This window comes from Phaethon aethereus (assembly GCF_964289735.1).
Source record: "Phaethon aethereus genome assembly, chromosome: 16".
NCBI lineage: Eukaryota > Metazoa > Chordata > Aves > Phaethontiformes > Phaethontidae > Phaethon > Phaethon aethereus.
In genome coordinates this window covers 13,471,108-13,497,959 of record NC_138592.1, presented here as the reverse complement: position 1 = coordinate 13,497,959, position 26,852 = coordinate 13,471,108, and the positions used below count along the sequence as shown (strand labels likewise).

The following is a 26,852-nucleotide window of genomic DNA, read 5'->3' as shown; positions in this document are numbered from 1 at the left end:
ATAATCAATTTGTTAGACGCGGTGACATGATGTCTGATAAATTTACAGAAGAGATGAGCGACACTTTCACTTCAGTGTGCCAAATATATAGACTCCTTCACTAGTGTAGTCCAGTGGAAAGGGTGCAGAATCAGAAATAAACTCTGACCATTGGAAGAAGATATAGTGAAGACATTTGCTGTTCTTTAAAAAGTCCTTTAAAGTCTGTAGATGAAAAAACCTAAGTACGAGATCATTGCTGTTTAATAGCATAATAAGTTGTGTTGGTTTTTGCCTCCTTCATTAAAAAAAAAGCCAAATGAATTACAAAGTTGGAGGGGAGAGGGAGGGAACTTACAATGGAAATTATTTCATGAACTTTTATCCAGCTTGTGCTCCTAAACTTATGAACAAGATTAAAGGCACCACTAAGACATTAATATTTTGTGTGCTTACCATATACATAGACTTTTTTCCGCTACACTGTTCACACTCGTAAGAGAAATAAATCTCCCACAGGAATTAATCTCATTTTTGTAAAATAGGCAATGAAATATTGTGAATTCTGTCCTCCCGAAGCAAAGTTCAACTAAAAGTACTTTTCATTTGGTCCCAAAATATAACTGGACCTAAATGTAAATGTCTCCAGTTTTGGAAGTATCATTCATTTCCAGTGGTCATTCCTTCATCCTTTACTGTTCTTCACAGATAGAATATTTGGCTTAAAGGGAAAAAAAAACAGCAACACTTTTTATAGCTACAGAGAATCTTTTCTGTATCCATAATGGTTTTAAGTTCATGGACCGCTTCTGCAGTCTCCTCCTCAGGTCTTTCAGGGCTCAGGAGTTATTCATCCTGTCTGTTTTAAGTTTTTAACTAAAGAGTGTCTCAAAGAACTGAACTTTAATTTTTTGCGTTTGGCTCTATAATGAAGAGAGGTAGGTTCTTCCTTGAGGGCTATTCAGAGCGCTTCAGCTACAGACCGTGCATAGACTGTCACACACTTAAAAAATCAACCTGAGATTCTTTTCACCTGCCATTAGGGTCAGTTTTGGTCTCATCACTTTTCAGTTCTACTGTTGCAATAAGTTAAGACTTTCATAACGTCGTTATAGCGTGGCATCACAAGAAGAGTTAGTAAATGTTCCCCTCCCAACCATTAGCTGTAGGTTTTTTTTTCCCTTTGCTGTTGTTCCGTGAGATTCTTAACTAGCTTAGTTCCCTGCCTTGAATTGCAAGTGTGAAATTGTCTATGGGAGATTTTGTGTATTTTAGATGTCCGGTTTAATCAGTTCTTTGTCTGTCTTTGTGAGTTGCTCCAAGTATAAATTGTTTTGTTGTCTGTCTAACCACATGATTTACTGCAACTCCTAGTGCAGTTGCCTTGAGCAGCACAGGTAATTGTCTAGAGTTGGGAACAACATCAGCACTTTGAGAAGTATACCTACTTCCACTGCGCCTGCAAAGGTTACATTTATTAATACAAATATAACAGAGATTTTGATGGATTCACCTACATAATATCTTTTGAATGCAAATAAGGGATTTGATAAATACAGCAATGTGGTTGTGTTTTTTGAATGTGAAAACCTTACCCAAAGAATGGACAGAGTATGAGAATTGTTGCTTTACATAAGCAAATGAATACCTAATATACATCCAAGTCTTGGTTTTCAGAACTGCATGCACATCTGTCTTCACGATTACTATCTGATTCTACATTTAATTCAGTGATGACTAAACCCCTTTTTGACTGAGTTACTGCAGAATCAAACCTCGTATTTTTATGTTTCATTGCTGCGATTCTTTTTAATTGAATGTAAATCATGCTTAGGCCCGTATTTTGCGAAGTGCTTCTAAACATTTATGTTTTACGGGCTGAGATCTAGGGTCTACAGAGCTGGTAGAGAGGAAATAAACTTAATGAACTCTATATTATACTTCTTCTAAAAGTTCTTTGAAAATGAGCCCATCGTGGCCAGCAGTGACTCCTGTAACCCAGTAGCCATTGCCAAGCAACTGGCCCTTAGATAGCAGTTCTGCAATTAATTGCATACCAATGCTGGGGTTGCCAGATCAAATCAGATCAACAGCCCGGCTCGCCGAGTATCTGACAGAGCCCAGCACCAGCTGTTCCAGAGGAAGATCAAAATATTCCCTTGGTGGAAAATCGTGACATAATCTGCCTGCTGGGGTGGTTCCTTTCTGTGTCTGAACTGTAGGGCAGGCTGGGAGACGAAAAGATTGATGTCTGTTATTTTATTGCCTTATCTAAAGTAACTTTGAACGTCCTCAAAAACATGAACATTTCTAATTTTTTTTTTTTTTAACACTGCTTAGCATTTTGCCTCAATGCCATTTAGCTGCAGTGGGTTCGGTGGGTTGTATAAAGGAACATTGCTCTCATTTCCTTTAGTATTTCCTTCCAATTTTCTGGGTTGCCCCATTTGTTGTTTGCAGGATTTCATCTGCCATTTTACTGCCCTTAATCTTTTATGCCGCTGTCGTGACCTATTTATTTTTATCCTGATCTTGACAGTTTTAGTTCTTACCTCAGTTTCCATAGATGAGATGAAGCCAGGGAGGCTGTTACTTCCAAGCATGAAGATGACTTTTGTACTGGAGATACATCCTGCAAAGATCTGTCCCGAGACCCCCAAACCAAGCGACATTTTTGGTCTTTGTGAGAGCTCTGTAACGATTATGGTGACAGCAGTGAATTTAATGAACACAGAATATGAAGCAACACTAACCTAAGGATCTAAACGTTACATCTTAAACACAAAAGGGCTTGTGGGAACAGCAATATCTCTGATATTATTTCATTTTTTATTAGTGTAAGTATTAAATTACCCACTTGCAGGAATAGGCAGATAAAATGAAGCACTGACAAACTCCTCTTTATCGTTACTGTCACTTTTTTTTCCTTTCCTTCTTTCAGATGATCATTCAAGAGTGAGATTGCAACTGCTGGATGGGGACCCTCACTCTGACTACATAAACGCCAATTACATAGACGTAAGGCTCCTGGACATCCCTGCTATGACAAACACTCCTGCTGACCCGTCTGCTTATGAATTCAGTGCATCTTAACATAGGGACAGACTTCTGGTCGGATATGAATGACAGCTGAACACTATACAAACACCATGTTGTGACAGGGAGAAGGTTCTTGGTCTCCAGGTTATTTTGTCTGACCAATCTAGACAGTTGGAGTTTTCCTACACTTGACAGATCTGCAGACATAAGTGGAATGTAGGCTAAGTGACGTATGCAGCAGTCAATGTCAGCCCCTCGCAACATTAGTAGATATCTGAGACTTACTGACTGCTTACGAAGTTGCAGTGCAGAAGGCATGTAAATAGACCAACATATTATTTTTAGCGTTATAAAATCACATTCAAAAAGCAGCCTCCCTCACACACGGAATGATCAAATGACCACGTGTTTCTTGTATGCATCTCCTAAATCTTAGGAACATGACAATGTTCAGAAGAGTTTCTTTAAGGAATGAAAAATACACCTAATAAAGCTATAGAAGACCGACATGCAGCATTTTCTTACAGAGGCAAATGCACGCCTTTCTTCTTTTTCAAGCAAGAGGGTGCAACTTTTTGCCTATTAGTTTTCAGAGATGCCCACAGGTTAATCACAGGAGTTGAGTTTCTTTGAGGAAATAGTGAAAACTGCCCCATTCCTGTTTTCTCTTTGGCATAATGAGATCTTATTGTTCAGCCTGAGAGAGATGGCATCACTTAAAACCTCATAGGGCAACCTAGTTGCTTATCTTCACTCATTCAATTATTAGTGTTAGTACGCTGTTAAGCGTGCAGCAGTTGTTGGTACCTGGAAGGTATAAAATACATGCTGCTGTGCTTTGTCTGAACTGTGATCTCAGAGACCATCACATATCTTCTTTTTTTCCAGGGGTACCACCGGCCTCGCCATTACATTGCAACTCAAGGCAAGTTCATTCTTGTATGTCTAAATATTTGTAAAACCACTGCTGTTTTAAACTGTTGTAAGAGCTATTTATAGGGTGACATCTTCTGTTTTGAGGAACATCTGAAAAGTTGGTATAGGGGCACAAAAGGGAAGGATATAGAATGTTCCAAGATCTTTAAGGCTCTCAAACGCAAAACCTCAGTTACGGGAGTAAAAAATGCTACAGACTTAGAGGTGGCAGTACAATCTATAACGTGTCTTTTGTGCATGAAGTATGAGATTAGAGCTGAAAGGGACTTCACAGACCTTGGATTTACCTTCTGGAGTGAAATTGCTTGGGGAGGGCAGTATGAATAAGCCTGTGACTGATGAACTTTTGGTTAGTGGAACCTAGTAGGAAATGCATTTGAACACCACCTTCTCTAAGTTAGTTGATGAATTTCTTGTGCCTTTAGGGGGGAAAAAAAATAGGAAAAAAAAAGAAAAAAACCAACACAATTCAATGCTGAGGGCTATCCATGCTAGATGACAAGCCTCCCTGTTCCTGTTCTTTAATATAGGGTACTGCTTTCCTGCATCACTGGCCAAACTCTTATGGCATGACCAAATCCCCTACCATTATTTGTCCTCATTTTTGTGCGTTCCTTACCTGCAAATGTAACGTTCATAGAAATGACTCTGTTGTTAAATTCTGCTTTATGACATCCGTGCTGGCCTGTCTGTATTGAAAGAGTAAAAAAACATTAGAATAAGACTGGCATTTGGGGATGTGCAGGTATAGGGAATGTAGCGAGGCAGAGAACATGGAGGATGGACTGAGTGGTTGAAAGGAGTTTGTAGGAGGATTTCATCTACGGTGTGGAAGAGAAGAAGTAAATAAGGTCCGAATGAGGATCTAGTCTAATCAACCTCTTGTGAGTACTGGCTGTTTGGCTGGTGGAACATGACATTTTTGTCTCTGGGGGAACTTCAGAAAAGGGCTAATTTCTGCATGTGTTCCTTCCTCCTTCATCATTAATAAATATTAAAGTGTGAAGTGGAGGAATTTTAGTGCTGCATCAGGTACAAATTTCAATACAGCTTTAATTACAGACACACTATAGGATGAATCCATGTCCCATCACTTATACACGATTACCTACTGGAGCCACCTCTGCTGTTTACAATACAGCCATCACCTCTGTTTCCAGCATGCTAGAACCGTAAATACCTGCTGCGAGGAATTGATCTCTGAAAGAGTCTCAGGCTGTTCTGTGTCTGTACCCCTAAGTCACAGAGGGATGCTCTGAAAAGGAGAGTAGGATCCTGTGGGAACAGGGCAAGGGCTGGGGAAGAGCTGAAAAGAGTTGTTGTCATTCAATACGCTCTCTTAAGATGTCCTTTGTCTTTCTCCTGCCCCAGGGCCGATGCAAGAGACCGTGAAGGATTTCTGGAGAATGATTTGGCAAGAAAACTCTGCAAGTGTTGTCATGGTCACCAACTTGGTGGAAGTGGGCAGGGTAAGGGTACCACTTCCCCAACATGTAAAGACAAACTGGTGCAGGCTATAACATGGTCCTGCTGTTCAGCCAAGCTCAGCAAGTGAAACACCTTTTCCTTACTGTAGTAAGGGAATGAATTAAGCCGCTCTGGGTTTTTCTCTAAAATGCTGGATTTTGTAATACTTAGCTGCTTCCCTTCTAGACTAATAAGGTTCGTGTTCCCGGTGCAAGTCTCAGCTTTATCAGTTACACAAATTCATGCTAGCTGAGAAACTTTCTCCTTTTTCAGTTCAGAAGGAAACATGTACTGCTGTAATAATTAGTCTTTATCTGTATAATTGGAATACTTCTCTACCCACAAAAATCCAGAGGGGCAAGAACGTGTGACCAGTGTTTGAACTGTCAGAAGAGCTTTTTAAATGACAGTTCAAAGTCTAGAGTTTCCAATCAAGATCGCTATTCCGTGGTGTTACGGGATTGCACACAGATGGATCCTGGGGCCATCCAGCAGCATTGGCCTCCTCAGCACCCACTGCTTCACTCTCTTGGACTCAGGATGAACCAGACGTCCCTGTGTCAGCACAAGACAATTGCCAAAGCCCACGATGGGAGCAAATGTGAATAACTCGAAAGACGTAGGCTAGACTTTAGGGAATAAGAAAAAGGTGGCTTTCCCCAGTGTATTATTCCCACTCCTGGTGGTCTTTGGTCTCATTCTCAGCCAGAAACTGGAGCTCTTAAAAGTTTTGTCCTGATGTTTGTCATCTTCCATTGCTTTAGAACTAACAAAAATTTAAATTATAGTTTACTGTATTGGGTATGTGTGGCAAGGTTTTGGTAGCAGGGGTCTACAGGGGTGGCTTCTGTAAGAAGCTGCTAGAAGCTTCCCCCATGTCTGATTAGAGCCAGTGCCAGCCGGCTCCAAGACGGACCCGCTGCTGGCCAAGGCTGAGCCCATCGGCGATGGTGGTAGCACCTCTGGGAGAGCAGTCAAGAAGGGGAAAAAAAAACCTGTACAGCCAAGGAGAGGAGTGAAAACATGTGAGAGGAGCAGTCCCACAGCCCCCAGCTCAGGGCAGGAGGGCTCCAGGCGCCAGAGCAGAGGGTCCCCGGCAGCCCCTGGAGAAGCCCCCGAGGAGGCCGGCTGTGCCCCTGCGGCCATGGAGCTCCACGGGGGAGCAGATCTGCACTCGCACCCGGGGAGGGCCCCACGCCGGGGCAGGGGGATGCCCGAAGGAGGCCGTGACCCCGTGGGCAGCCCGCGCTGGGGCCGGCTCCTGGCAGGGCCTGTGGCCCCGTGGGGAGAGAGAGGAGCCCCGGCTGGAGCAGGTTTGCTGGCAGGACCTGGGACCCCGCGGGGGCCAGGCTGGAGCAGCCTGTTCCTGAAGGATGGCACCCGTGGGGGGACCCAGGCTGGAGCAGCCTGTTCCTGAAGGATGGCACCCGTGGGGGGACCCAGGCTGGAGCAGCCTGTTCCTGAAGGACGGCACCCGTGGGGGGACCCAGGCTGGAGCAGCCTGTTCCTGAAGGACGGTACCCATGGGGGGACCCGGACTGGAGTAGGACAGAGGGTGAGGAGCCTCCCCTTGAGGAGGAAGGAGCAGCAGAGACAACGTGTGATGAACTGACCACAGCCCCCATTCCCCATCTCCCTGCGCTGCTCGGGGGTGGGAGGGAGAGAAATCAGGAGTGAAATTGAGCCCGGGAGGAAAGGAAGGGGGGGGGGGAAGGTGTTTTTTTAAGATTTGGTTTCATTTCTCATTATCCTACTCCAATTTAATTGGTTAGAAACTAAACTAATTTCCCCAAGTCAAGTCTGTTTTGCCCGTGACGGTAATGGGCGAGTGATCTCTCCTTCTCCTTATCTCAACCCACAAGCCTTTCGTAATGTTTTCTCTTCCCTGCCCAGCTGAGGAGGGGAATGATAGAGCAGCTTTGGTGGGCACCGGGCGTCCAGCCAGGGTCAACCCGCCACATTTACTCACAGCTATTAGTAATTCAGATGCTTTGTGTTTGATTTCCTTGAGATCTCATGGTTGAATGCCAGCTGATTCTGTTCATTTATTGTTATTTCTTCTATTTTACCTTTTACTGACACTTTAGTTTGACATAAATGCCCCTGTGTAAAAACAAAACAAAACAAAACCCAACAAACCTACATTAATCATATTTAATATTAAAAAACTCCAATTATGGCTGGAACTGGAACGTGAAACCCACTTTGCAGTAGCTAATTGCTTCAGCTTTAAGGTGCTGTTCCACTCTTTCATGTCTAAGCATTTAATAATTTGATAGTCTTTGTTAACCTGAATATCCCTTCTAGAGCTTCGCAACCTTGGCTCGAATTATATTTTGTACGTGGCTTCTGGATGTGGCTTCGCTTGGGATATGTTTACGTGATCAGGAGATTTCTTTCTGGAGCCTTAGCTGAGGCCTGTCACAGCTGGTAAAATGTCCAATTTGTGTCCACAACTGATAAGGACAGCTTAGAGTCAAACAAATTTAATATATCAACAAGTATCCCACAATCCCTATGAACTGAAATTCTTTGGCTAAACAGAGAGTTCAGAGTCACAGTAGCAATAGCAAAAGCACAGATTTTTCTCAAAGGGGTTGATGGTAGTGACTGCCAGGTAGTCTGTAAGCCTGCTATATGGTCAGGGCTTGCATGGAAATTTAAGGAAGACTGTCTTAAAGAAGAAAAGCTAAATGCATCTTTTTTAGTTGCATTCACAACAGAGGAACCCGAAAAGAAAATCCTCCCTGTTGTTTCTATATGTGGTAAAGGAATTTTGTTTTAATTCATACATTTAATTTTGACAAGATCTGTACATCAGAAGAAAGCCCAGTTTACATTGGCTTCAGCTTGAAAGCGGAGTAAAATGTAGGTGGTCTCTGACTCAACTTGAGGTAGTTCTTCTCAATGTTTTCTTTCTTCCCCGCAGGTAAAGTGTGTTCGATACTGGCCAGATGACACAGAGGTCTATGGAGATATTAAAGTCTCATTAATTGAGACAGAACCGTTGGCAGAGTATGTCATACGCACATTTACTGTACAAAAGGTAAGGAAATCTTCAATCAGTGGAAATTTTGATACAACACTTAATTTGTATTCAGAAATGTGAACTCTGGGAGACATATCCTGTTACTATTTGGACAGGTTTCACTTCAGAAACCTAAATTTTTGTCAGAGATTCCTATTTTGGAGAAATGATTTTAAATGCACATCTTGATGTAGCCACAACAGTAGAATCCACAGTGCATGAAGTTTAAATGCATTCAAAAGCCAGCAGATCATTGATAGTATGCCAGGAATAATAATTGTTGTGTTTCACAGTGGCAAATTACAGATGAAAGAAGGTATCAGTTAAAATGGATGCCAGGTAGGGTCCCCTTTCAGCAGAAGTAAAAATATAATAAAGGCAAGAGTATAAAAATTATCCACAAATCGGCAGGATTTGGAAGATTTTTGTTACGTGTAATTAGAAATTGGAAGTCTAAGTGTCAGAGTAGTCCAGGTCTGTCCAAATTACTCTCCAAACACTTGATAAGTGGTTTTAAAGCTTTTCAAAAATTCCTGCTAAATGAACTTCAGTCACACTGGGATTATTGTTCCAGTTTTCTAATACATCAGCTCCATATTTCATTAAATCAGTGAAAAACTTGGTAAGATATGCTAATGCCAAAATCTGACAGGTTGAGGACCTGCTGCTGGATTCCACCTATGTATCCTGTGCGATAAAATGTCACAGCTAACTGACACTTCTGTGTTACCCTTTGCAGGGCATATACAGATGGTGTCAATTTTCATGTACCAATAACTTGGTCTCACCAGAAAGGCTGAGTGATGGGTTTGGGTACCAGTTTCTGCCTTTTCACCACCAGCTGTAATCTCAAACTGAGATTTTTTGGCAGGACATGGCAGAAAATCTACTGTTGCCTGGGGCATGCCCACTCTGTAGGTGTTTGTTCCCCAGGCTGTTGCTTCAACACCTCAGAAGGGATTTAAGAGTGACTTCTTGGGGGTTTATGACAATGACACCAAAGGAGGCTGGATAAGAGCAGCCATGGTGTGCTGGGACTGAAGTCACGCTGTAAAGTTCCTAATCAGCTGGGTTTGAACTCTTAAGACCACAAGTTTGAATTGGGAGCTGGCATTTAGCTTCATAGTCATCAGTTGTGTGCTACCCCCTTCATTTGTGCTTGGACTTCAGCTTGACATGTCTCGGAGTGGAGGGCGGCACAGGACACGTTCCTGCATCTAATGAGAGCTAAATGCTTGTTCCGCCCTCTGCGTGAAGGAAGGGAGCAACGGTCAGAATGTGCTGATTGTGGTCTGATGGAAGAAAAATAGAGGCTGTGTTGTCTCCTCAGAAAGGCTACCATGAGATCCGAGAGATTCGGCAGTTCCACTTCACCAGCTGGCCCGACCACGGGGTTCCTTGCTATGCCACAGGCCTCCTGGGCTTCGTTCGGCAAGTGAAGTTTCTCAATCCTCCAGAAGCAGGACCCGTTGTTGTGCACTGCAGGTATGCGAGCTCTTTGTCTCAGCCTTTCCTCCACCAGCCTTTTCATCTTTTTTCCTGTTCTCTTGTCGTCTGGCAACAATCAACTACATTTTATTTCTTTAAGAGTATAATTTGTGGGCCTCACCAGGAAACAAAGTGGAATTTGCTTTTCTTTTCTAAAGTGGCAGCTGTGGAGCTTAGCTGGCGTGAATTGGAGATAAGTAGGTCAGAGAGGGCCGTTCAAATGTGGAAGGCTTTCTGGTGGCCTATACTCTTTTAGATGCTTGTAGCAGAGCTGGGAGAATGGTAAATATCTGGGACAGCCATTCCAGTCGTTATCTACAACAAACCTCACGTGGCAGAAGGGACAATGTGTACAAAAAGACAGGGAATTTTAAAGCAACTCTGCTTTTCTGTACCCACATGCGCTGCAGTTCAGCTTTGTACCAGCATCAGTAGTCTTATCCGAAACGTTGGTCTGGATGGCAGCGTTGTCCAGCTTGGCCTCCTCAAAGCCCGGGAGCTGGAATGGGAAGGCACTGTATGAATATGTAGGAGAGCGTCCCTGACATGAAGGACGGACAGTTTGAGGTGTGATCAGGCATGCTGCTGGTGGTGGGAGAGCAGAGGCACACGCACAGGCTGGCACCCGTTAGACGACTTCAAATGTGAGGAAGGACATTGCTACAAAACCAGAGTTTGGGTTTGTAGCAGCTACTTCTGCAGCGCTCGGGGCATGTGTTCAATAAAGGAGACGTGGCTGGAGCACAGGGCTAGAGAGCAGAGCTGGCTATCCCAAAATCTCACCGCTAATGATTCCGGAGGCAATTACCTCTAAATTCCATGCTGTGTGATCAAGAAGAAAGAGAGAATACCTCCCACAACCAGTTTAAAGAGGAAAATAAATTAAATCTTACGTTTTAAAACTGTTTGGGGTTGGTGGGGTGTTATGTTTTGTTGTGTTGTTTTTTAGCAAGCAATGAATCAGTTTTACAATAAAATACAGCTAAGCCTGAGGAGCTGGCAGAAGAGAATTCATTCAGAGCTCAGGGCCTGAATTTGCTACCTTGGTGCCATGACATGGGTATGGCCCTGGAAGGAGCCTGAACCTGATTCATTGTCACCCGGAAAGCAAGGAGAAATTTTTTCATCCTTCACGTTTTAATGAATAAATGCCATTTCCTTTCCGTTATTTATCTGCTTTTGAATTTTAATGACTTGCTTTACATGGTAATTACCAAAATCTCCCTACCGATGCCTGGCTGGATAATATCACTGTTCGATATTTATGAAGTGCCAGGATCCTCTAAATATAGAAATGTTATAACTATTTGTTAAAATTCTGAAAAGCTGAGAGATAAAGGGAGAGGAAATGCCACTTATTCATTAAAATTCTGCAAATGAAAAATATCTTCTCTCTATTCAGCAGTTGATTAATCTGGTCCATTAATTTATGGTCATTCATATCTCCTTGCTTTCGGCTCTGCTGGAGTTTTCATGCAGCTGAAGTTTCACTGATATGAACTGAGTTTTCTTTCTTCCTTTGGAGTAATGTGAAGAGACGTTCTCCTCTCTCTATCCTTCACACCTAAACAGCTTGGATGATTTCCCAGGAGGGAAGGAGGGGACACAATGACAACACAGTTTTGCAGGAGATGGTCCAATTCTCGCAAGCAGCGGGGAGCTCTGAACTGAAGGTTTTGAGTAGCCTCGAGCTCTTTTCTCCATAATATTACAGTCCACAACTTGACATCACCTTCCTCAGGACCCAAACCCCTGATTAAAAAGGGAAAAGAAATGTTTGAGGTGGAGGACTGAGCCCCTTTCATCATGCCCACTTGAATAAACGTACGTATGCCTTTTAAAGAGCCTCATGGAAGAAAATTCCTGGAATTGTGTCTATTTGCAACCTGGAGGCTGCTTTCCCACAGCTTGTGTGATGAAAGGTGTTCAGGTGAACCGACCTGTAAAATCATAATGATTTTTTTAGAGTAATTTAATTTTTACAGTAACTTAGAGGGTTTTTTAGGGTAATTTTTTGTTGATGTTCAAGAACACAAAGCTTTTTTTTTTTTCCTTCTACCTGGGTCCATTTCCCTTTCAAGAAATATTATTTCACCTCATTCTCTTAAATCCTAAGCTAATTTAGCTACAGACAAAAATCAGCCCATTAGGGAGAGGGGAGCAGCTTCCAAGAGAAGACAGCTGTGTCTGTGATAGTTCTTTTCTCCTCCATAAAGCCCTGCCCCTCAGCGGTCCCTTGATCATGCAGACCCTCTTTTTTTTTTTTTTTCTTTTTTTAGCGCTGGGGCTGGGAGAACAGGGTGCTTTATTGCCATCGACATCATGCTTGACATGGCAGAGAACGAAGGCGTGGTGGATATATTCAACTGTGTGCGAGAGCTACGATCCCAAAGGGTCAATTTGGTGCAGACAGAGGTAGGTGCCAACAGGTCTCCTCTTATGATGAAGCTTTCCTGTCAGCTTCTCTGCTCAACAGGAGCCCAGCAATTCATTAAGTCAACACTTGCTTCCTCTGTGATGTGATTATACAGAACTTTCGGTGGCTAAACATGACCAGATGTGCACCGAATCACATTCACTGGCAGCTATTCGGGGCCTCCAAGACAGGAGGGCAAACCTTAAACTTTAAGTCTTAGCATTGCTGATTAATTTTATTCTCACAATAGAAAAAAAACTAGCTCCTGAATCCTCTCATGACTCATTCATATATATTTTGCAGACTCGAATAGTACGTAGTTTGTATCAGTTGCAAGCTAAACAAATGAAACATCCTTGGTTCAAGCTTTGGGTGCTGACTAAGCCAGCTGCTCCATCATGTAGCAGCTGCACAAACTTCCATGGAACTGTTACTCTGCTGCACAGGTTTTATGTATGTGCTTCAATGCCTTCCCCTCCTGAGGGACAGGACAATAGCCTGGAACAAAGAAGGGCTTTTAACTTTGTTGGACTTCCCATATTTAGTTCTTTGCCCAGAATACCAAGCATCCAGGGGTTTGAAGAGACAAATGGAGCAGACCTGTTAGTACAGTTGTTTCTCTGGTGTTATCACAGGTCCAAAGAACAATCCATTCCTGACCATTGCCTTGTGATTGTGAACAGAAAAGCTTTACACCCTGATTTCCTCCTCAGCCCACCCCCATTTTGTCCTGGCGTTCCCGAGAGTGGTGACTTCCCATTTTACTTGTAAATTTGAAATGAATACATGAGACCTCACGTTCAATGATGGATGAAATATGCTCACAAAGCTGTCACATAGCACACTGTGTAATTTGTCTCCACATGAAACAGAGCCAAATATGCATATTGGGCATGTTTTCAGAGAAAAAAAAAAAAAGCTTGTGATATTTCATGAGCTATATTGAAAATATGATTTTAATATCTTATCCCCTCCCCTATGCAGGAACAGTATGTATTTGTCCATGATGCCATTTTGGAGGCATGTCTCTGCGGCAACACAGCCATTCCGGTTTGTGAGTTCAGATCCATATATTACAACATCAGCAGACTAGATCCGCAGACCAATTCCAGCCAGATAAAAGATGAGTTTCAGGTAATTTCATATGTCTTGGTCATTGCAGTTGTGTATTGAAGGTGTTTAATCAAGTTCTACATGTTATTCTACGATTTCCAACAGAACAGAGAAGGGGGACTCTGAGTCGATGTCTGATTTCAGCTGATTTTTGTTGTTTTACTACTGGATCAGGCAGAGATTTGTTTTTAAGTATGGTCTTTTCAGCTTTTGGCAAGGAAAAAATTCCCCATCACTTCAGTAGAGCAAGGGTAGTAATTTTCGCAGATAATGTTGTACTTCTCATTTCCACAAATATTCTGTCGTTCATTTACTTCTGTAATTTATGCAGAAACATTTATGCCTCAAGGTCCCTTATTATCCATTCTTGTGGCTCATATGCTGCTTCCAAGTCTTGACAATCAACTTGTTGACATCCTTCCAGACAAAGGAGAAAGTGAGCTGAATGAGCATTACTGTATCTATTACTAATTTTCTATTAACTGAATCCCCCAGTTCACTACATATGTTTTGCCAAGTACCTGGTGGTGAGAACTGGAATATAGGAAAACTCACAAGTGTTAGAGTAGTGCGGTTTGCCTGGGGCAAGCGATAAAATGGGGACCCCGCCACTTTTTGCCATCACCATTGTTTACCTCACCCTAATAAATGGGCTCGGGACACACAAGCCACAAGCCCTGTGCAGTTGCATCTCTTGCACAATAGAGAATTCAACCTGCAGAACAGTGAACTAAGCTTTCCAGTCTTACTCCCCATATATCTGTAAATCCCTTTAGGATTTTCGGCCAACACCCATGTATGGAAAAAACATAATAATGTGGGAAACCTGGCGCAAGGTGAGTTTGACAGGAAAGAGAGAGACACCTCTGGTATTTGTTAAAAGACCGTTCTTAAAAGGTGGAGATTCCTTTAATTGTAGGAAATGTGTTTTCACCCCCTTTCCCAGCAAAGTATCGTTTGCAGCAGAACCTTTTCTAGGAACCCCAGTTTGAGCCAGATGCCTCTTTTTCTCCCTCTCTACACAAAGGGAGAATGCGCTGTTTTTATCTGAAAACTTACAGGGAATCATCAGGGTTGGTACAGTGAGATAAAGAATGTAGACCCCAACTGATGACGGTTCAATTTAAAAAAGATCTGGTTTTATCAGGTGATATCAGATCTGTAGAAGTGTTTCTGGTTCCGGATGTTTGGCATGGAGGAACCAAAGCCTAACTTCATCAAATGCTGTTATGCTATTAAAAAGAAAGTCACCGCTTGCTGGGCTTACTTTGTTGTCGTATGAGATGAGATTTGTCACCTGTGTGCTTGTTCTTTTGAGCTGCCAGGGGCTGGCAACTTCTTGCGTAAGGCGTTCATTCTCTGCCTAGTTGTAGAATCTTATTTTTACAGGATTCTTCAGCCCTAATTATCTGGATTTAATGCAAAAGATGGTATCTTTTCCTACAATCTTTATGAACCAGTTGATCTAACTATAGGTCTGTTGGTACAATTTGTATTATTTAGGTCCCAGTGGCTATCAGGTAAGGCCGTGGATTTCTCATGCACTACATGTTGTCTGAACATGCAAAAGCTCATTCTGGAGAGTTTTTGTAATCTGAATAAGTAGAAAAATGAGAGAGAGAGGGAAAGGGCATAAATAGATAGGAGTAAATCACTAACAAGTCACCTGCCTATTTATCTGCACTCAGAGATCTGAGATTTCATGTTGCTTCCCCAGCCAGACTACCTGCTTTCCATCTCTAGGCAAAGGGGCTTTTATGTAGATCTTGCATGATTTAGAGCAACTGTATTATTTCAAATTTTACACTTTGACACATTCCTTTACCTTTGATTGCTTGACCCTCCTCTTTTCTCCATTCATAACCTCTCTGTGGCAGAAGTCAAGCTCTTCGTAAGAATTTTTGTCCTCTAAATATTTTGTGCTCCTCTGATGGCTGCACAGGAGTTCACTGTATGACTGCACGGGCTTTGCTCAGGAAGAGGACACATAACAAGTGAAAGTAGAATGATATCAGATAGCCACTGATCTACCATGACTTAAGCGACAGTGTTAAGATGCGTTCACTTTGACTTGCTATTTTTGATCCTTGCTGACCAATCTGTACTGGTTTGCCAGGAGGCCTCCGCAATGGATAACACAAAAGAAAGTTATATTTAAAGAAATACAGTCTGTCAAACTGTTGGAAAGACAGATAATGGTAAAAGACTGACAGCAAAACCCCAGAGATAAGGTATGACTATGTAAGTGAAGCATCCTATGTGTCACTCCAAAAGGAAAGTAGCAACCTAAATAATATATGAAACAAATAGATTTTCCAGTTTAAAAAATCTCAACATTTACTCTTAGGTTTTTATATGCATTGTTAAGATAAATCAATAGTTTGACTTAGGAATCAATCACCAGAGGATTTGAACCCAGTCTGACCTGCTAGGGATCTGCACAGGATCCACTTGAAGAGAGAGAAGGATGTGTTCTTCCACCCTAGGGGTGGTAGAAACACAAGGAGGTTTCACTCCATGACCAGGTCAAAGCTGCAACTTGTACCTGTGACAGCTATTTCCAACCTCTAGGAAAGAACAGAAATGTTACCTAACTGCTACAAGTTTGTTAGTAGGTGTGTACTGCCTGCAGTTTCTGCTGGAGCTTACAGTGTTCGGAAGAGCACCTCAGGACAATGCGCAAAATGCAATGTATTATAACAGCAATGAGCTCCTTCTTTTTCATTCTCTGGAATCTCAAAGATCTGCTAGACTAAGTACATTTAAAATAAACGTATCGTGCAGATGGCATCCTTCTTGGAAGTAAATTCAAAGATACTCAGGCTGCTTCTGTATTTCTTTCCCTTCTTCCTTCCCTCCTTCACAGACTCTCAATATTGTGACACCACGTGTTCGGCCAGAAGATTGCAGCATCGGTCTTTTGCCAAGGAACCATGACAAGAACCGCTGCATGGATGTGTTGCCCTTGGACCGGTGCCTGCCGTTCCTCATCTCCGTGGATGGCGAATCAAGTAACTACATCAATGCTGCACTCATGGATGTAAGCAGCACTGCACTGTCCTAGTCTGCATCGAGTTTATTCATTCTCAGGATAACTTTTTTTCTGGGAGAAAGAGATCTGAAGGACAAAACTGTTTTTAACTGCAGTTTCTGGGTCTGACATCTCCAAACTGGGCAAAGGCACGCAGAAATGTGTCACCTAGACTATGATTATCACACTACCGTTGTAGTTCTGCCTCACATTGGTGGAAAACTTTTGACACAGAAGTTCAGGAACATGCAATCTGAGGCTGTATTGTAGAAAGGCAGATGGATAAGGAAGTGGTGGGATAACTCTTCCCATACTTTGGTTGTCATATGAATTGGTAATGAAATGTTTGCCAGGTCAGCTCTTTGAAAACAATAGTTTGCAGTGCGGAGCGAGTGATTTATGTAAGTTTATGCAGTTAAGAGTATGAGAGTACAAGGATCAGATGTGCAAAATACTTTGAGGCTGAAGGACATGAGTTAAGCTGATGTGAATCTGTCTGAAGGCATTTTCCCTTGCTTTGTTTGTAGGCTAAAATCTCACGGCACAGGTCATTTGTATAGGGTGAATTACATTGATGGTTTCTTTCTGCTGTGGTGCCTAACTGCCTTTGGACAGAAATGTCTTTAAAGCCACTCATTATTTGGAGTATGTGTAAATATGATCCAGGGTGAAATGTCATCATTTTTTCCCTAGTAAGGTTGGGGTCAGTCTTTTTTAATTTTGTCTGTTCTTTCAGTCTTTGGGGAACAGTGATACTATTGCATTTAAGAGCTTAAGTCAAATGATCATGGAATTAATTTTAGATTTTTTTTCAGAACGATTGTGAAGTTTTTATTGCAAATATGCCTAAGGAAACTCTTTTTTTCTTTAAAGTGTGTTTTGTGCTTTGGCAAATCTGCAGAAGCACAATCTATTCTCCTCTGGTTTCTTAGGGACTGGGAATGTGTTTGCACATTTCAGCCCTCATTACCTCAAATCACTTTGCTAGTACTTGTATCCTTCCCCCCAAAATTCCTGCAGTTTAAAATTTTTTGCAAAAAAGGAATTTTTCATCTGACACTGAAATTCTGCCACTATCATGTTCTCTGGCTCTGCTTTATCTTTTTATAGAGGAAATGGCAGATTTTGTGACAAAAAAAAAAAAAAGCAAACAGAGGGGAACAGCCAAAATCCCACATTTTCATAGGCATTCTTGTTCAGGACAGACCTTGCAAATCCTTTGTCTTTTCTATTACCTTTATGACTGCAGTCTTGTACTGAGCATGGACTCTTACAAGAGATCATCCATCCCATATTGCCTCGAACTATCATTAGTTCTTTCGTTGTGTGAAGACAAGCATGTGCTGGGGGACACTTGACATCACAGTCCCAGCGCTGATCATTTTATTTACAGATTTCTCATGTTTATCTCATTATTTTTTTTAAACATCCCCCAAATCTTATTTGACTTGCAGCTTGTTTTGTGTATTACATGAAAGCTATGATGAAAGAAGTGCTACAGCAGGAAGAGGATGCTGGTAACCTTGAATGGGTTAGAGCCTGGGTTTGGAAGCGTGAACTGTCCCAGGAAGGCAGCCTGGCAGGCTGCTCTAGGCTGCGTTCACCAGAACTAAGCTTAGACACAGAACGCCGTTTGAACCCGCCCTCAGGGGCGAGGCACTCGGTCTGGGCACCCAGCTAAAACTCTGCTGGAGACTGTCTCAGCCTGTTGGCTGCAGAGCATTAAAAACGAGCCTCTTCTGCCTTGAGTTAGCTTTTGGGAATACAGCCAGAGGGCTACTGTTGCCCACAGAGGGGGAGAATTCCCCCCCAACATATTTTGAGACTCCTGACCTTTCCTCTTCATGTCCTCTGTCTCTTTCAAGTAAATAGACCTTAGGATCTTTCCTATCCTTTCCTTAATCACTGGAAGGCCATGTTTGCATCTGCAAAATGGTTTGTTAAGAAGAAAAGAGAAATACTGTCCCTCACCTTCCCCTAAAACAATTGAATGATGAGACTGAGGTTAGAGGGCTTTTTTGAGGTGAAACAATAGCGCCAGAAATTAAATGTCAGCATCGCAGGCTCTGAATATTGCCCCACAAGCTCTTAAAGGAAGGCTGGGATCCGAACGTGCCACCTCTTGTAGCACTGCATCACCAGGGAGCAAGAGCAGATGGAGGGCTAATCCCTTCTGTAATTCCTAGAATCCATTGCAGCAAGAAGGATAGCATTTGCTTCCAGCTGTTTTCTTTACAATTATTAATATTACTGGTGGTGGTAGTAGTAGTAATAGTAGAATTAGTATTATTTGCTGAGTCTCAAAATATAAATAATTGATTTGGGTAATCTCTGCTCTTGTGACACTTCTTTAATGAAATGTCTTCATTGGGAGCAAAAGAATCCCATTATGAGACATTCATTCATTGCAGAGCGATAACAAGGAGAAGGATATGTGATTTGTATAATCTGGTTAAATGGCTCAGATTGCCTAGCCATAGCCTCCCGGGTATAATATTCATTTGAATGAAAGTTGATTGAATTTTTTTTTTTTAACTAATCTTATTCTTTTGTTAGAGCCACAAGCAACCTGCTGCCTTTATTGTAACCCAGCACCCTTTGCCCAACACCATAGCAGACTTCTGGAGGCTGGTGTTTGATTATAACTGCTCCTCTGTTGTGATGCTGAACGAGATGGATGCAGCACAGGTAGGTGATTTTTCATCATTTCTGTCATGCAGCGTTCCACTCAAATCCAGATGGTTTTAAGAGTATTTCTGCTGCCATTTTCTTGTGCTCCCCCCCCCAATGCAGTAAATTAATGAAGGGGAACTGAAACTAGTAGGTAATGTTTTGGGTTATAATGAAGAATAAGTCCACATGCTTGGCTCCTACTGAGGCAGCTAATTCTTACTGCAGTTAACAGGGATATCTGAATACGTTGTGTTTGTGGGCCTAAATCTTCCTCCCAAACCCGATTTCTTCCCTTTCAGAGTTTTGTCTGTCTTTGGTTCAGAAAAATGTTCCCTACCACAACCCCGGTGTGCTTCATGCTTGCCTGTTCACATGGCATTTCCAAAAGGATATAACCAAGAGAGATGCTGAAATCGTTTAAAGGATCTTTTCCCTGAGATTTCCAATGCAATTGCATAATGCCGAGAAGTGTGGTTTGCGCTGTTTCTGGAGAAGCACATTGTGCTCTGTTTTGGTTTTTTTACCTTTTTGGTTTTTTTACCGTCATGTATGTCGGTTTCTTGGATACTAAACACACCATTATTTTCAGGAGTTGAGCTGGCCAGGGGGGAGCTGTTGCATTTCCTCCTGTATGAGCATTTCCAGCCACCTTGCTGAAGATAACAGCTTTCAAAAAGGCATAATCATGCAATTTGTGTGAAGAGTACATTTGGCATGGCTAATTCACCCATTACAGCACTTGTTAAACAAGAGGAGAGGAACCCTCAAGTAGTTGGTACTTCATGGATTAATTTTTCATTTGTCTCTTCTCTGTCTTCAAAATCTTACCACACTTGAAGGCAGCGAGATTATTCATCTCTATTTTGATGGTAAAGGAGAAAGCAGTCACACCTTTCGTTGAGGGGATCTCCCTTCAGGGTGAACACTATGGGATTTCATTTCCAGCTGCAGTAAGAGCTCTGCTCATGAGTGGGTGCTCTTGGTGACCCACAGAGTCCAACCATTGCTCAAGGAACTGGAGGTCCTGTGCATTTGTTGCCTCCTATCCAATTCACCCTGCTTGATTCTGTGTCTTGGCATTGAATCCAGAGGCAAATTTAATCTTTTCCTTTTCTTCTGACATTTTAAAGAAAAACACAGCTTTTTCTAGAAAGGACACACTTTCTCACACTTTGTTCTTGGAAAACACAAACCTATCAGACTCAGCCAGTGTTATTCTTGCAACTGTCTTTCTGCACAAGACTTTACCTGCTTTGGTTTTTTTCTGAGCAGAGTTTTGTTTTCATGAGGGAGTCTGTAAGCTCAGAAAAGGAGATTTGGCAATGCATAAAGTCACTTTGGTTACTTTAGGCTGGTGTCACCTAGCTCAAGTCTGCAGCCAATGTCAAAAAACACTCAGCTAGCACTGGAAGTTAAGAGTGATTTTAAAGTTTCTATCTTACAAGCTTTCAAGGCAAGGTGTGACAGTTTGATATCATAGAATCATTTAGGTTGGAAAGGACCTTTAAGATCATAGAGTCAACCGTTAACCTAACACTGCCAAGTCCACCACTAAACCATGTTCCTAAGCACCATGTCTATGCATCTTTTAAATCCCTCCAGGGATGGTGACTCCACCACTTCTCTGGGCAGCCTGTTCCAGTGCTTGGCAACACTTTTGGTGAAGAAATTTTTCCTAATATCCAATCTAAATTTCCTCTGGCACAACTTGAGGCCGTTTCCTCTCATTCTATCACTTGTCACTTGTGAGACGAGACCGACACCCACCTCACCACAACCCCCTTTCAGGTAGTTGTAGAGAGCGATAAGGTCTCCCCTCAGCCTCCTCTTCTCCAGACTGAACACCTCCAGTTCCCTCAGCTGCTCCTTGTAAGTCTTATTCTCCAGACCCCTCACCAGCTCCGTTGCCCTTCTCTGGACACGCTCCAGCACCTCAATGTCCTTCTTGTAGGGAGGGGCCCAACACTGAACGCAGGATTTGAGGTGCGGCCTCACCAATGCCCAGTACAGGGGCACGATCCCTGCCCTGCTCCTGCTGGCCACACTATTGCTGATACAGGCCAGGATGCTATTGGCCTTCTTGACCACCTGAGCACACTGCTGGCTCATGTTCAGCCGGCTGTCAACCAGCACCCCCAGGCCCTTTTCCTCCAGGCAGCTCTCCAGCCACTCCTCCCCAAGCCTGTAGCGTTGCATGGGGTTGTTGTGACCCAAGTGCAGGACTTGGCACTGAGCCTTGTTGAACCTCATACAATTGGCCTCGGCCCATCGATCCAGCCTGTCCAGATCCCTCTGTAGAGCCTTCCTGCCCTCGAGCAGATCAGCAGAAAGTGAGGTTTCTGAAAAGAAAATTTAACGACATTGTGCTTGCACTGTCATTGTATGACAATGTTGTACTTATCTAGCTATTCATCATTGCTTAATCCAAGTGCTGTACCCTAAGTACTATGAAAATGTTGGTGTATAGTTGCCTGCAGATACAGCTTTAGTGTGCATGAGCAGGGTGTGTTATTCATCTCCTTGAGTAGAACACAAATACAGAAATTGCTTATAAAAGCTGTGCCTAAACTGTAGAGAGGCAAAGAGTTAAAATAAATAGGTAGGTGAGCTTTAATCCACTATGCAGGGAACAGGTGCAAATAAAACCATATGGAGGTCAGAGAACATAACAGACAATTTCAAGCACTGTATATACATACACATTTGGGTAGATGGTCGTTCACAGACCTGCTTTATGAAGAAGAGATTTTTCAATATTAAGTAAAGGTTTAATCTTTTTCTTCTTTCCAGTGCAACTTGAGGTTGTTTCCTAAAGCACCTGCTTGGCTCAGATCTCTTGCCTATTGGACAGGTGCTTTAAGAGGAGATCTGTAGGCTGCTTGAAAGTCTGAATGAAGGGTAGAGACAGCCTTCAAAGGAGGACTTGCTTACATGGTCTTGGCTGGCTTGCTTTATCTTGAAAAACTAACAAGGGCAAAGATGCAAAAGATTGCACAAATATCCCACCCAATTGCAATCCCATATGATCAAAGGAATAACAGGAATACAGAATTAATGCAGTACCATGCACACACTTGACATTATTACTGGCAATGATTGAACTTGAAAAGATTGAGATCAAGTTCAAATGAGCATCTGGGGGTTTCAAAACTTCTGAAAAATTACACTTGAAAATAGGAAGAAAAAAAAAAAGAAACACAATCTCAGCAGAAACTGTTAATGAGAACTCATGCAAAATATTTTCTCACCATGATCTATTTCCAGATGGATTTGAAACTAGATTGTAATTTTTGTGGATAGAGGGTTTTTTGTACTTTCAATTCAGTAATATCAGCATCAGAAAAAAGACTTCCAACCTGCTTCACAAACTTCAGAGATTCAGCTGTGGTTCACCCTGAAATCAGAGTTGCTTGAGTTGCTCTCACAGCAAACTCATTCTCCCTCCCCTGCTTGCTGGTAAAGTCAGAAAGCTAAAAATGTCATCTTACAGAAGAAAGAAGTTCCACTTTGCTTGAATTAAGATTAATTTTCTTGGTGCATGTACTGTTTCCTCATTAACAGCAAACCTCTGTACCTACAGACACTAATCTTTTAATGTTAATTTTAAATCTGTACCCCCACAGAAGCTTCATTTGTTAGACACCTTTTCTGTACCTGTACACCCCAGAATTCAATCAGTTACAAATTGTGTTCATACAAAAAAAAGGGAGGGGGAGGAAGGAAGTCAAGCTTCTAAAATATATTTCTTTTTTTCCTTCATATTCATGATATGAAAAAAAAAAACCCTTTTACTGAGCTAGGAGGTCTTCTCTGAGCAAATACATGTAATACAAGATTGGTTATGGGTTTTGAGCTGGCTATAAATTGAAAGGAAAGAAGACTGAACATGCGTTTCCGTGTTGATAGTTAAGGTGCTTTCTATTTCTTTTGGCGTTTTCTCCAGCTCTGCATGCAGTACTGGCCAGAGAAGACGTCCTGTTGTTATGGCCCAATTCAAGTAGAGTTCGTTTCAGCAGACATTGATGAAGATATCATCAACCGGATATTCCGCATCTGCAACATGGCCAGGGTAAGATCAGTGAAATATCAGATTCCCTGTTTATTCTCAAAAATATATTTTGGCATAAGGAAGAGGCAGGACCAAGACTTGTGGTTTAGAGATGCTGAATCTCTCACCTAGGAACAAAGTTCTGCTGTATAATTTAGTAGCTACCTCCTTTAATTAACAATTGCATCAGTCTGTATTGGTAAAAAACTCTTGGCGAAAAGTAGAAAGTGGATGATATGAGCTGAAAACCTGTATTTAAATGGAAAGCATTTTTCTGTGTATATTTGAGAATGATTAATCACTTAGTAGGCAACATAAAACCATCAGCATCATATGAAATAAACTGGAATAGTGTCAGCACCTCTCCATCTGTCAGCTACTATGCAGTGTCTCTGAAGACATGCAACATTTACTGGCTAGACTGTGATTCCCAATTGCCATGTATTTTCCTATAAATAAGTAACTGCCATTTCTGTAAGCAACTCTTTGTATCCCTTAGCCCCAGGACAGCTGAAATGATGGGAACAAAGTTTATCTGCACACCGGACCCTGGCAAGGAAACTTCAGGGCTGCAGGAAAGGGTTTTGGTAGAGGTTTTTTCTCTCATTAGTTGTTTTCCAGATTGATTATGTCTCCTTTTTTGTTCCTTTTTCATTTTTTCTAACCAGAAATGGAAACAGGCTCCACAAATTACGTTTCCATGCTGTTTAATACATCCGTCTCTGACAGTATGGTCAGAGCCTGCGCAGCAATTCAGTTGTGGCGTTGCACGGTGAGCCTTGTGGTCCAAGTAGACAAATCGATAGATCAGATGCCCACCTTCCTACATCCCAGGCCAGCTGCCTGTGAACCAGGGACAGCCTTGAACTCATACAGCTAATAAGACTAAGGCTCTGTGACTCTCAGGATGAATCTGGCTCGTAAATGCATATCTGGCAGGGTGGATGCTGTGAACTCGCAGCGCCCTGCACCCATCTATGTTTGACACCAATGGCTGCTGCTAAAATCTTTGTGAGGATCCCTTCCTACCACAGTCCCCAGAGATTTTTCTGAGGTCCTTCTTTGCTATTAGTTCTTATGGCACAATTAATCTCCAGCACAGGCAACCAGGAAATACATGTTTGATCTATTTGTACAGTTTGACAAGATTTTATTCTTTTCTGGAAACAAAACAAGGGATACCATGCACCTAGTTTTTGCCTGGCTCTGTAATATCTGAGGTCATCATTGTTATCCAGATGATTGAAAAGTCCTTGGTTCCCCACCGTATCAGGTATCCGGAGTGGAGGATGTTAACACTGATGATATAAAATCCAGAGGGAAGATGCCATGTAACCAGAGCCCCCTGTGTTACTTATCTCTCTGCTTCCTGGCCCGCTCCATTTAGCATTTTGAAAATGCTCTTTGTTTTAGCCTCAGGATGGATATCGCATAGTTCAGCACCTGCAGTACATCGGCTGGCCAGCATACAGGGACACCCCTCCTTCCAAACGCTCCCTCCTGAAGGTGGTCAGAAGGTTGGAGAAGTGGCAGGAACAGTATGATGGGAGAGACGGACGGACTGTTGTCCACTGCCTGTAAGTAGGACTGGAAAATGTCTGTAACCTCACAAAATGCTGTCTCAAGAGCACTGATTGTGGATCTGGGAATTTGGTGGTTTGCCAGGCTTCAGCTGGGGAAAATGAAGTTAAATTGCATTTGTAGTACACTTCAAGTGGAATATTGGACTACGTTATAGCATCCTGGCCCAGAGATTTTACTGATTGCGATGAGGAGTAACTGAAAAAACTCTGCTACTTTCTGTTGTGTAGGCAGGTCTCGTGATTGGAGCCCAGACACAACCAAAGCAGTGCTGCCACATGTCCTACTGTGAGCCCCAGAGCAGTGATGAGCAGCACTGTGGTCCCTGAGGCTTCCCTGTCCACCACTGCCAGGGATCGGCTTAGCCCTTCCATCCCTGTCTCCTGCCCTGCAGGTCTTCACTTTCTCAAACCCTTGAATGTCCTTGACCAGCCCTTATGTTACAGACCTTTCTTTAGTCTATGTGGCATGTAAGCTCTGTGTGAGCGGTGCTCTCCCCCGTTCCCTCAGCCTCACCTAGCTTCACCTGTTGTCTCTTTTCTCCTGCACCCAGGAATGGTGGGGGACGCAGCGGCACCTTCTGTGCCATCTGCAGCGTGTGTGAAATGATTCAACAACAAAATATCATTGATGTGTTCCACATAGTGAAAACGTTACGGAATAACAAATCCAACATGGTGGAGTCACTGGTAAGATTTTTTTCCTGCTTCTTATCCCACCCAGAATATGCAGAAGGGATTTAAGATAGATTAAAAAAATTAGAATCATACAATTATAGAATAGTTTGGGTTGAAAGGGACTTTCAGAGATCATCTAGTCCAACCCCCCTGCCATGAGCAGGGACATCTTCAAATACATCAGGTTGCTCAGAGCCCCGTCCAACCTGACCTGGGATTTTTCCAGGGGTGGGGCATCTACCACCTCCCTGGGCAACCTGGGCCAGTGCTTCACCACCCTCATTGACAAAAATTTCTTCCCTATATCTAGTCTGATCTACCCTCTTTTAGTTTAAAACTGTTACGCCTTGTCCTATTGCTACAGGCCCTGCTAAAAAGTCTGTCACCGTCTTTCTTATAAGCCCCCTGTAAGTATTGAAAGGCTGCAATAGGGTCTAATTTTATGGCTTAGCCCAATATGAATCAAAACAAATCATAACATGAAGCTATCAGAATTAAAATCAGCCCCATTTTAGCACATGCAATGAATCGTCTGGTCCCACGGCTGCTCTCCTTGAGCAGAGGGGGCACAGCTGCCCTGGCAGTGTGATGAACAGCATCTCCCATGCCCAGCTGCCTCCGGGAGGCTAAACCCCAAGTAGCTGTCACCATGGCTGTGGGGAGGGTGTGGGATTTGTCCTCCTCTGCATGCGTGCAGCCCGGTGCTTAATGCCGTGACATGCCTTGAAACCGGGAAGGGAGAACAGCCTCAACCCCAGGCCTTGCTCCCTGCAACCAAGGAGATTAAACTGTCCTGAATTCAATCATCTCAATCGATCACACTGAATTCTTTCCTCAAAAGCAATGCATGCAATGAGGCCTTGAAGCAAATAATGAATAGTCCGTACTGTGCCTGTCTTTTTGAATGTTTTTCTCTTCTGTTGACAATACCATCTCTTACTAATGCTTGTTCAGGATCACATAGAAATACAATTAATGTTTGCCTGGTCCTGCCAAACGATATAAGAAAGAAGGAGGAGGCAGCTTTTGGCACCTTGTAGAATGAGACTCTAAAGAAGTTACTTGTATCCTAATGTCACTGATTTCTGTTCTCTCTTTCAGGAACAGTATAAATTTGTATACGAGGTTGCACTGGAATACTTGAGTTCCTTTTAGCCCAGCAGAGGGAGGGGAGCCTCCGAAATGCCAGACCCCAATCTCTGGCAGATGCTTCTCCCCTCTCCCACATGTGGAAGGCAGTAACAAGTGTGGGAAGGAAAACCTCTCCTTCCCAGAGCAAGAGACTGCGATTGCACAGACCTCGCTGGATGGAGGAGATGATGCCTGTGTTTGCTGCTGCCTGCTTTCTATCGGAACATCTACTGCTTCTTAAATAA

At 42.7% G+C, this 26,852-nt stretch overlaps 1 protein-coding gene across 3 annotated transcripts in view; it reads left to right on the top strand.

Annotated features, from left to right (window-relative positions):
• The window catches only part of PTPRT (protein tyrosine phosphatase receptor type T), a gene marked incomplete at its 3' end in the record, with an annotated part of 341,057 nt that extends 314,426 nt beyond the window's left edge, over nt 1-26,631 (top strand). For 2 of the 3 annotated variants that reach the window (XM_082007343.1, XM_082007342.1), the window contains 13 exons: nt 2,921-2,997; nt 3,907-3,943; nt 5,326-5,423; nt 8,351-8,467; nt 9,780-9,934; nt 12,217-12,352; nt 13,338-13,487; nt 16,333-16,506; nt 19,054-19,185; nt 23,114-23,239; nt 24,632-24,795; nt 25,353-25,488; nt 26,578-26,631. In XM_082007343.1, coding sequence (XP_081863469.1) covers nt 2,921-2,997; nt 3,907-3,943; nt 5,326-5,423; nt 8,351-8,467; nt 9,780-9,934; nt 12,217-12,352; nt 13,338-13,487; nt 16,333-16,506; nt 19,054-19,185; nt 23,114-23,239; nt 24,632-24,795; nt 25,353-25,488; nt 26,578-26,631 — 1,556 coding nt within the window. Of the gene's footprint in view, nt 1-2,920; nt 2,998-3,906; nt 3,944-5,325; nt 5,462-8,319; nt 8,468-9,779; nt 9,935-12,216; nt 12,353-13,337; nt 13,488-16,332; nt 16,507-19,053; nt 19,186-23,113; nt 23,240-24,631; nt 24,796-25,352; nt 25,489-26,577 lie in introns of all 3 variants that reach the window. The other variant, XM_082007341.1, reaches the window with a different exon arrangement.
• Nucleotides 26,632-26,852: the final 221 nt, after the last annotated feature.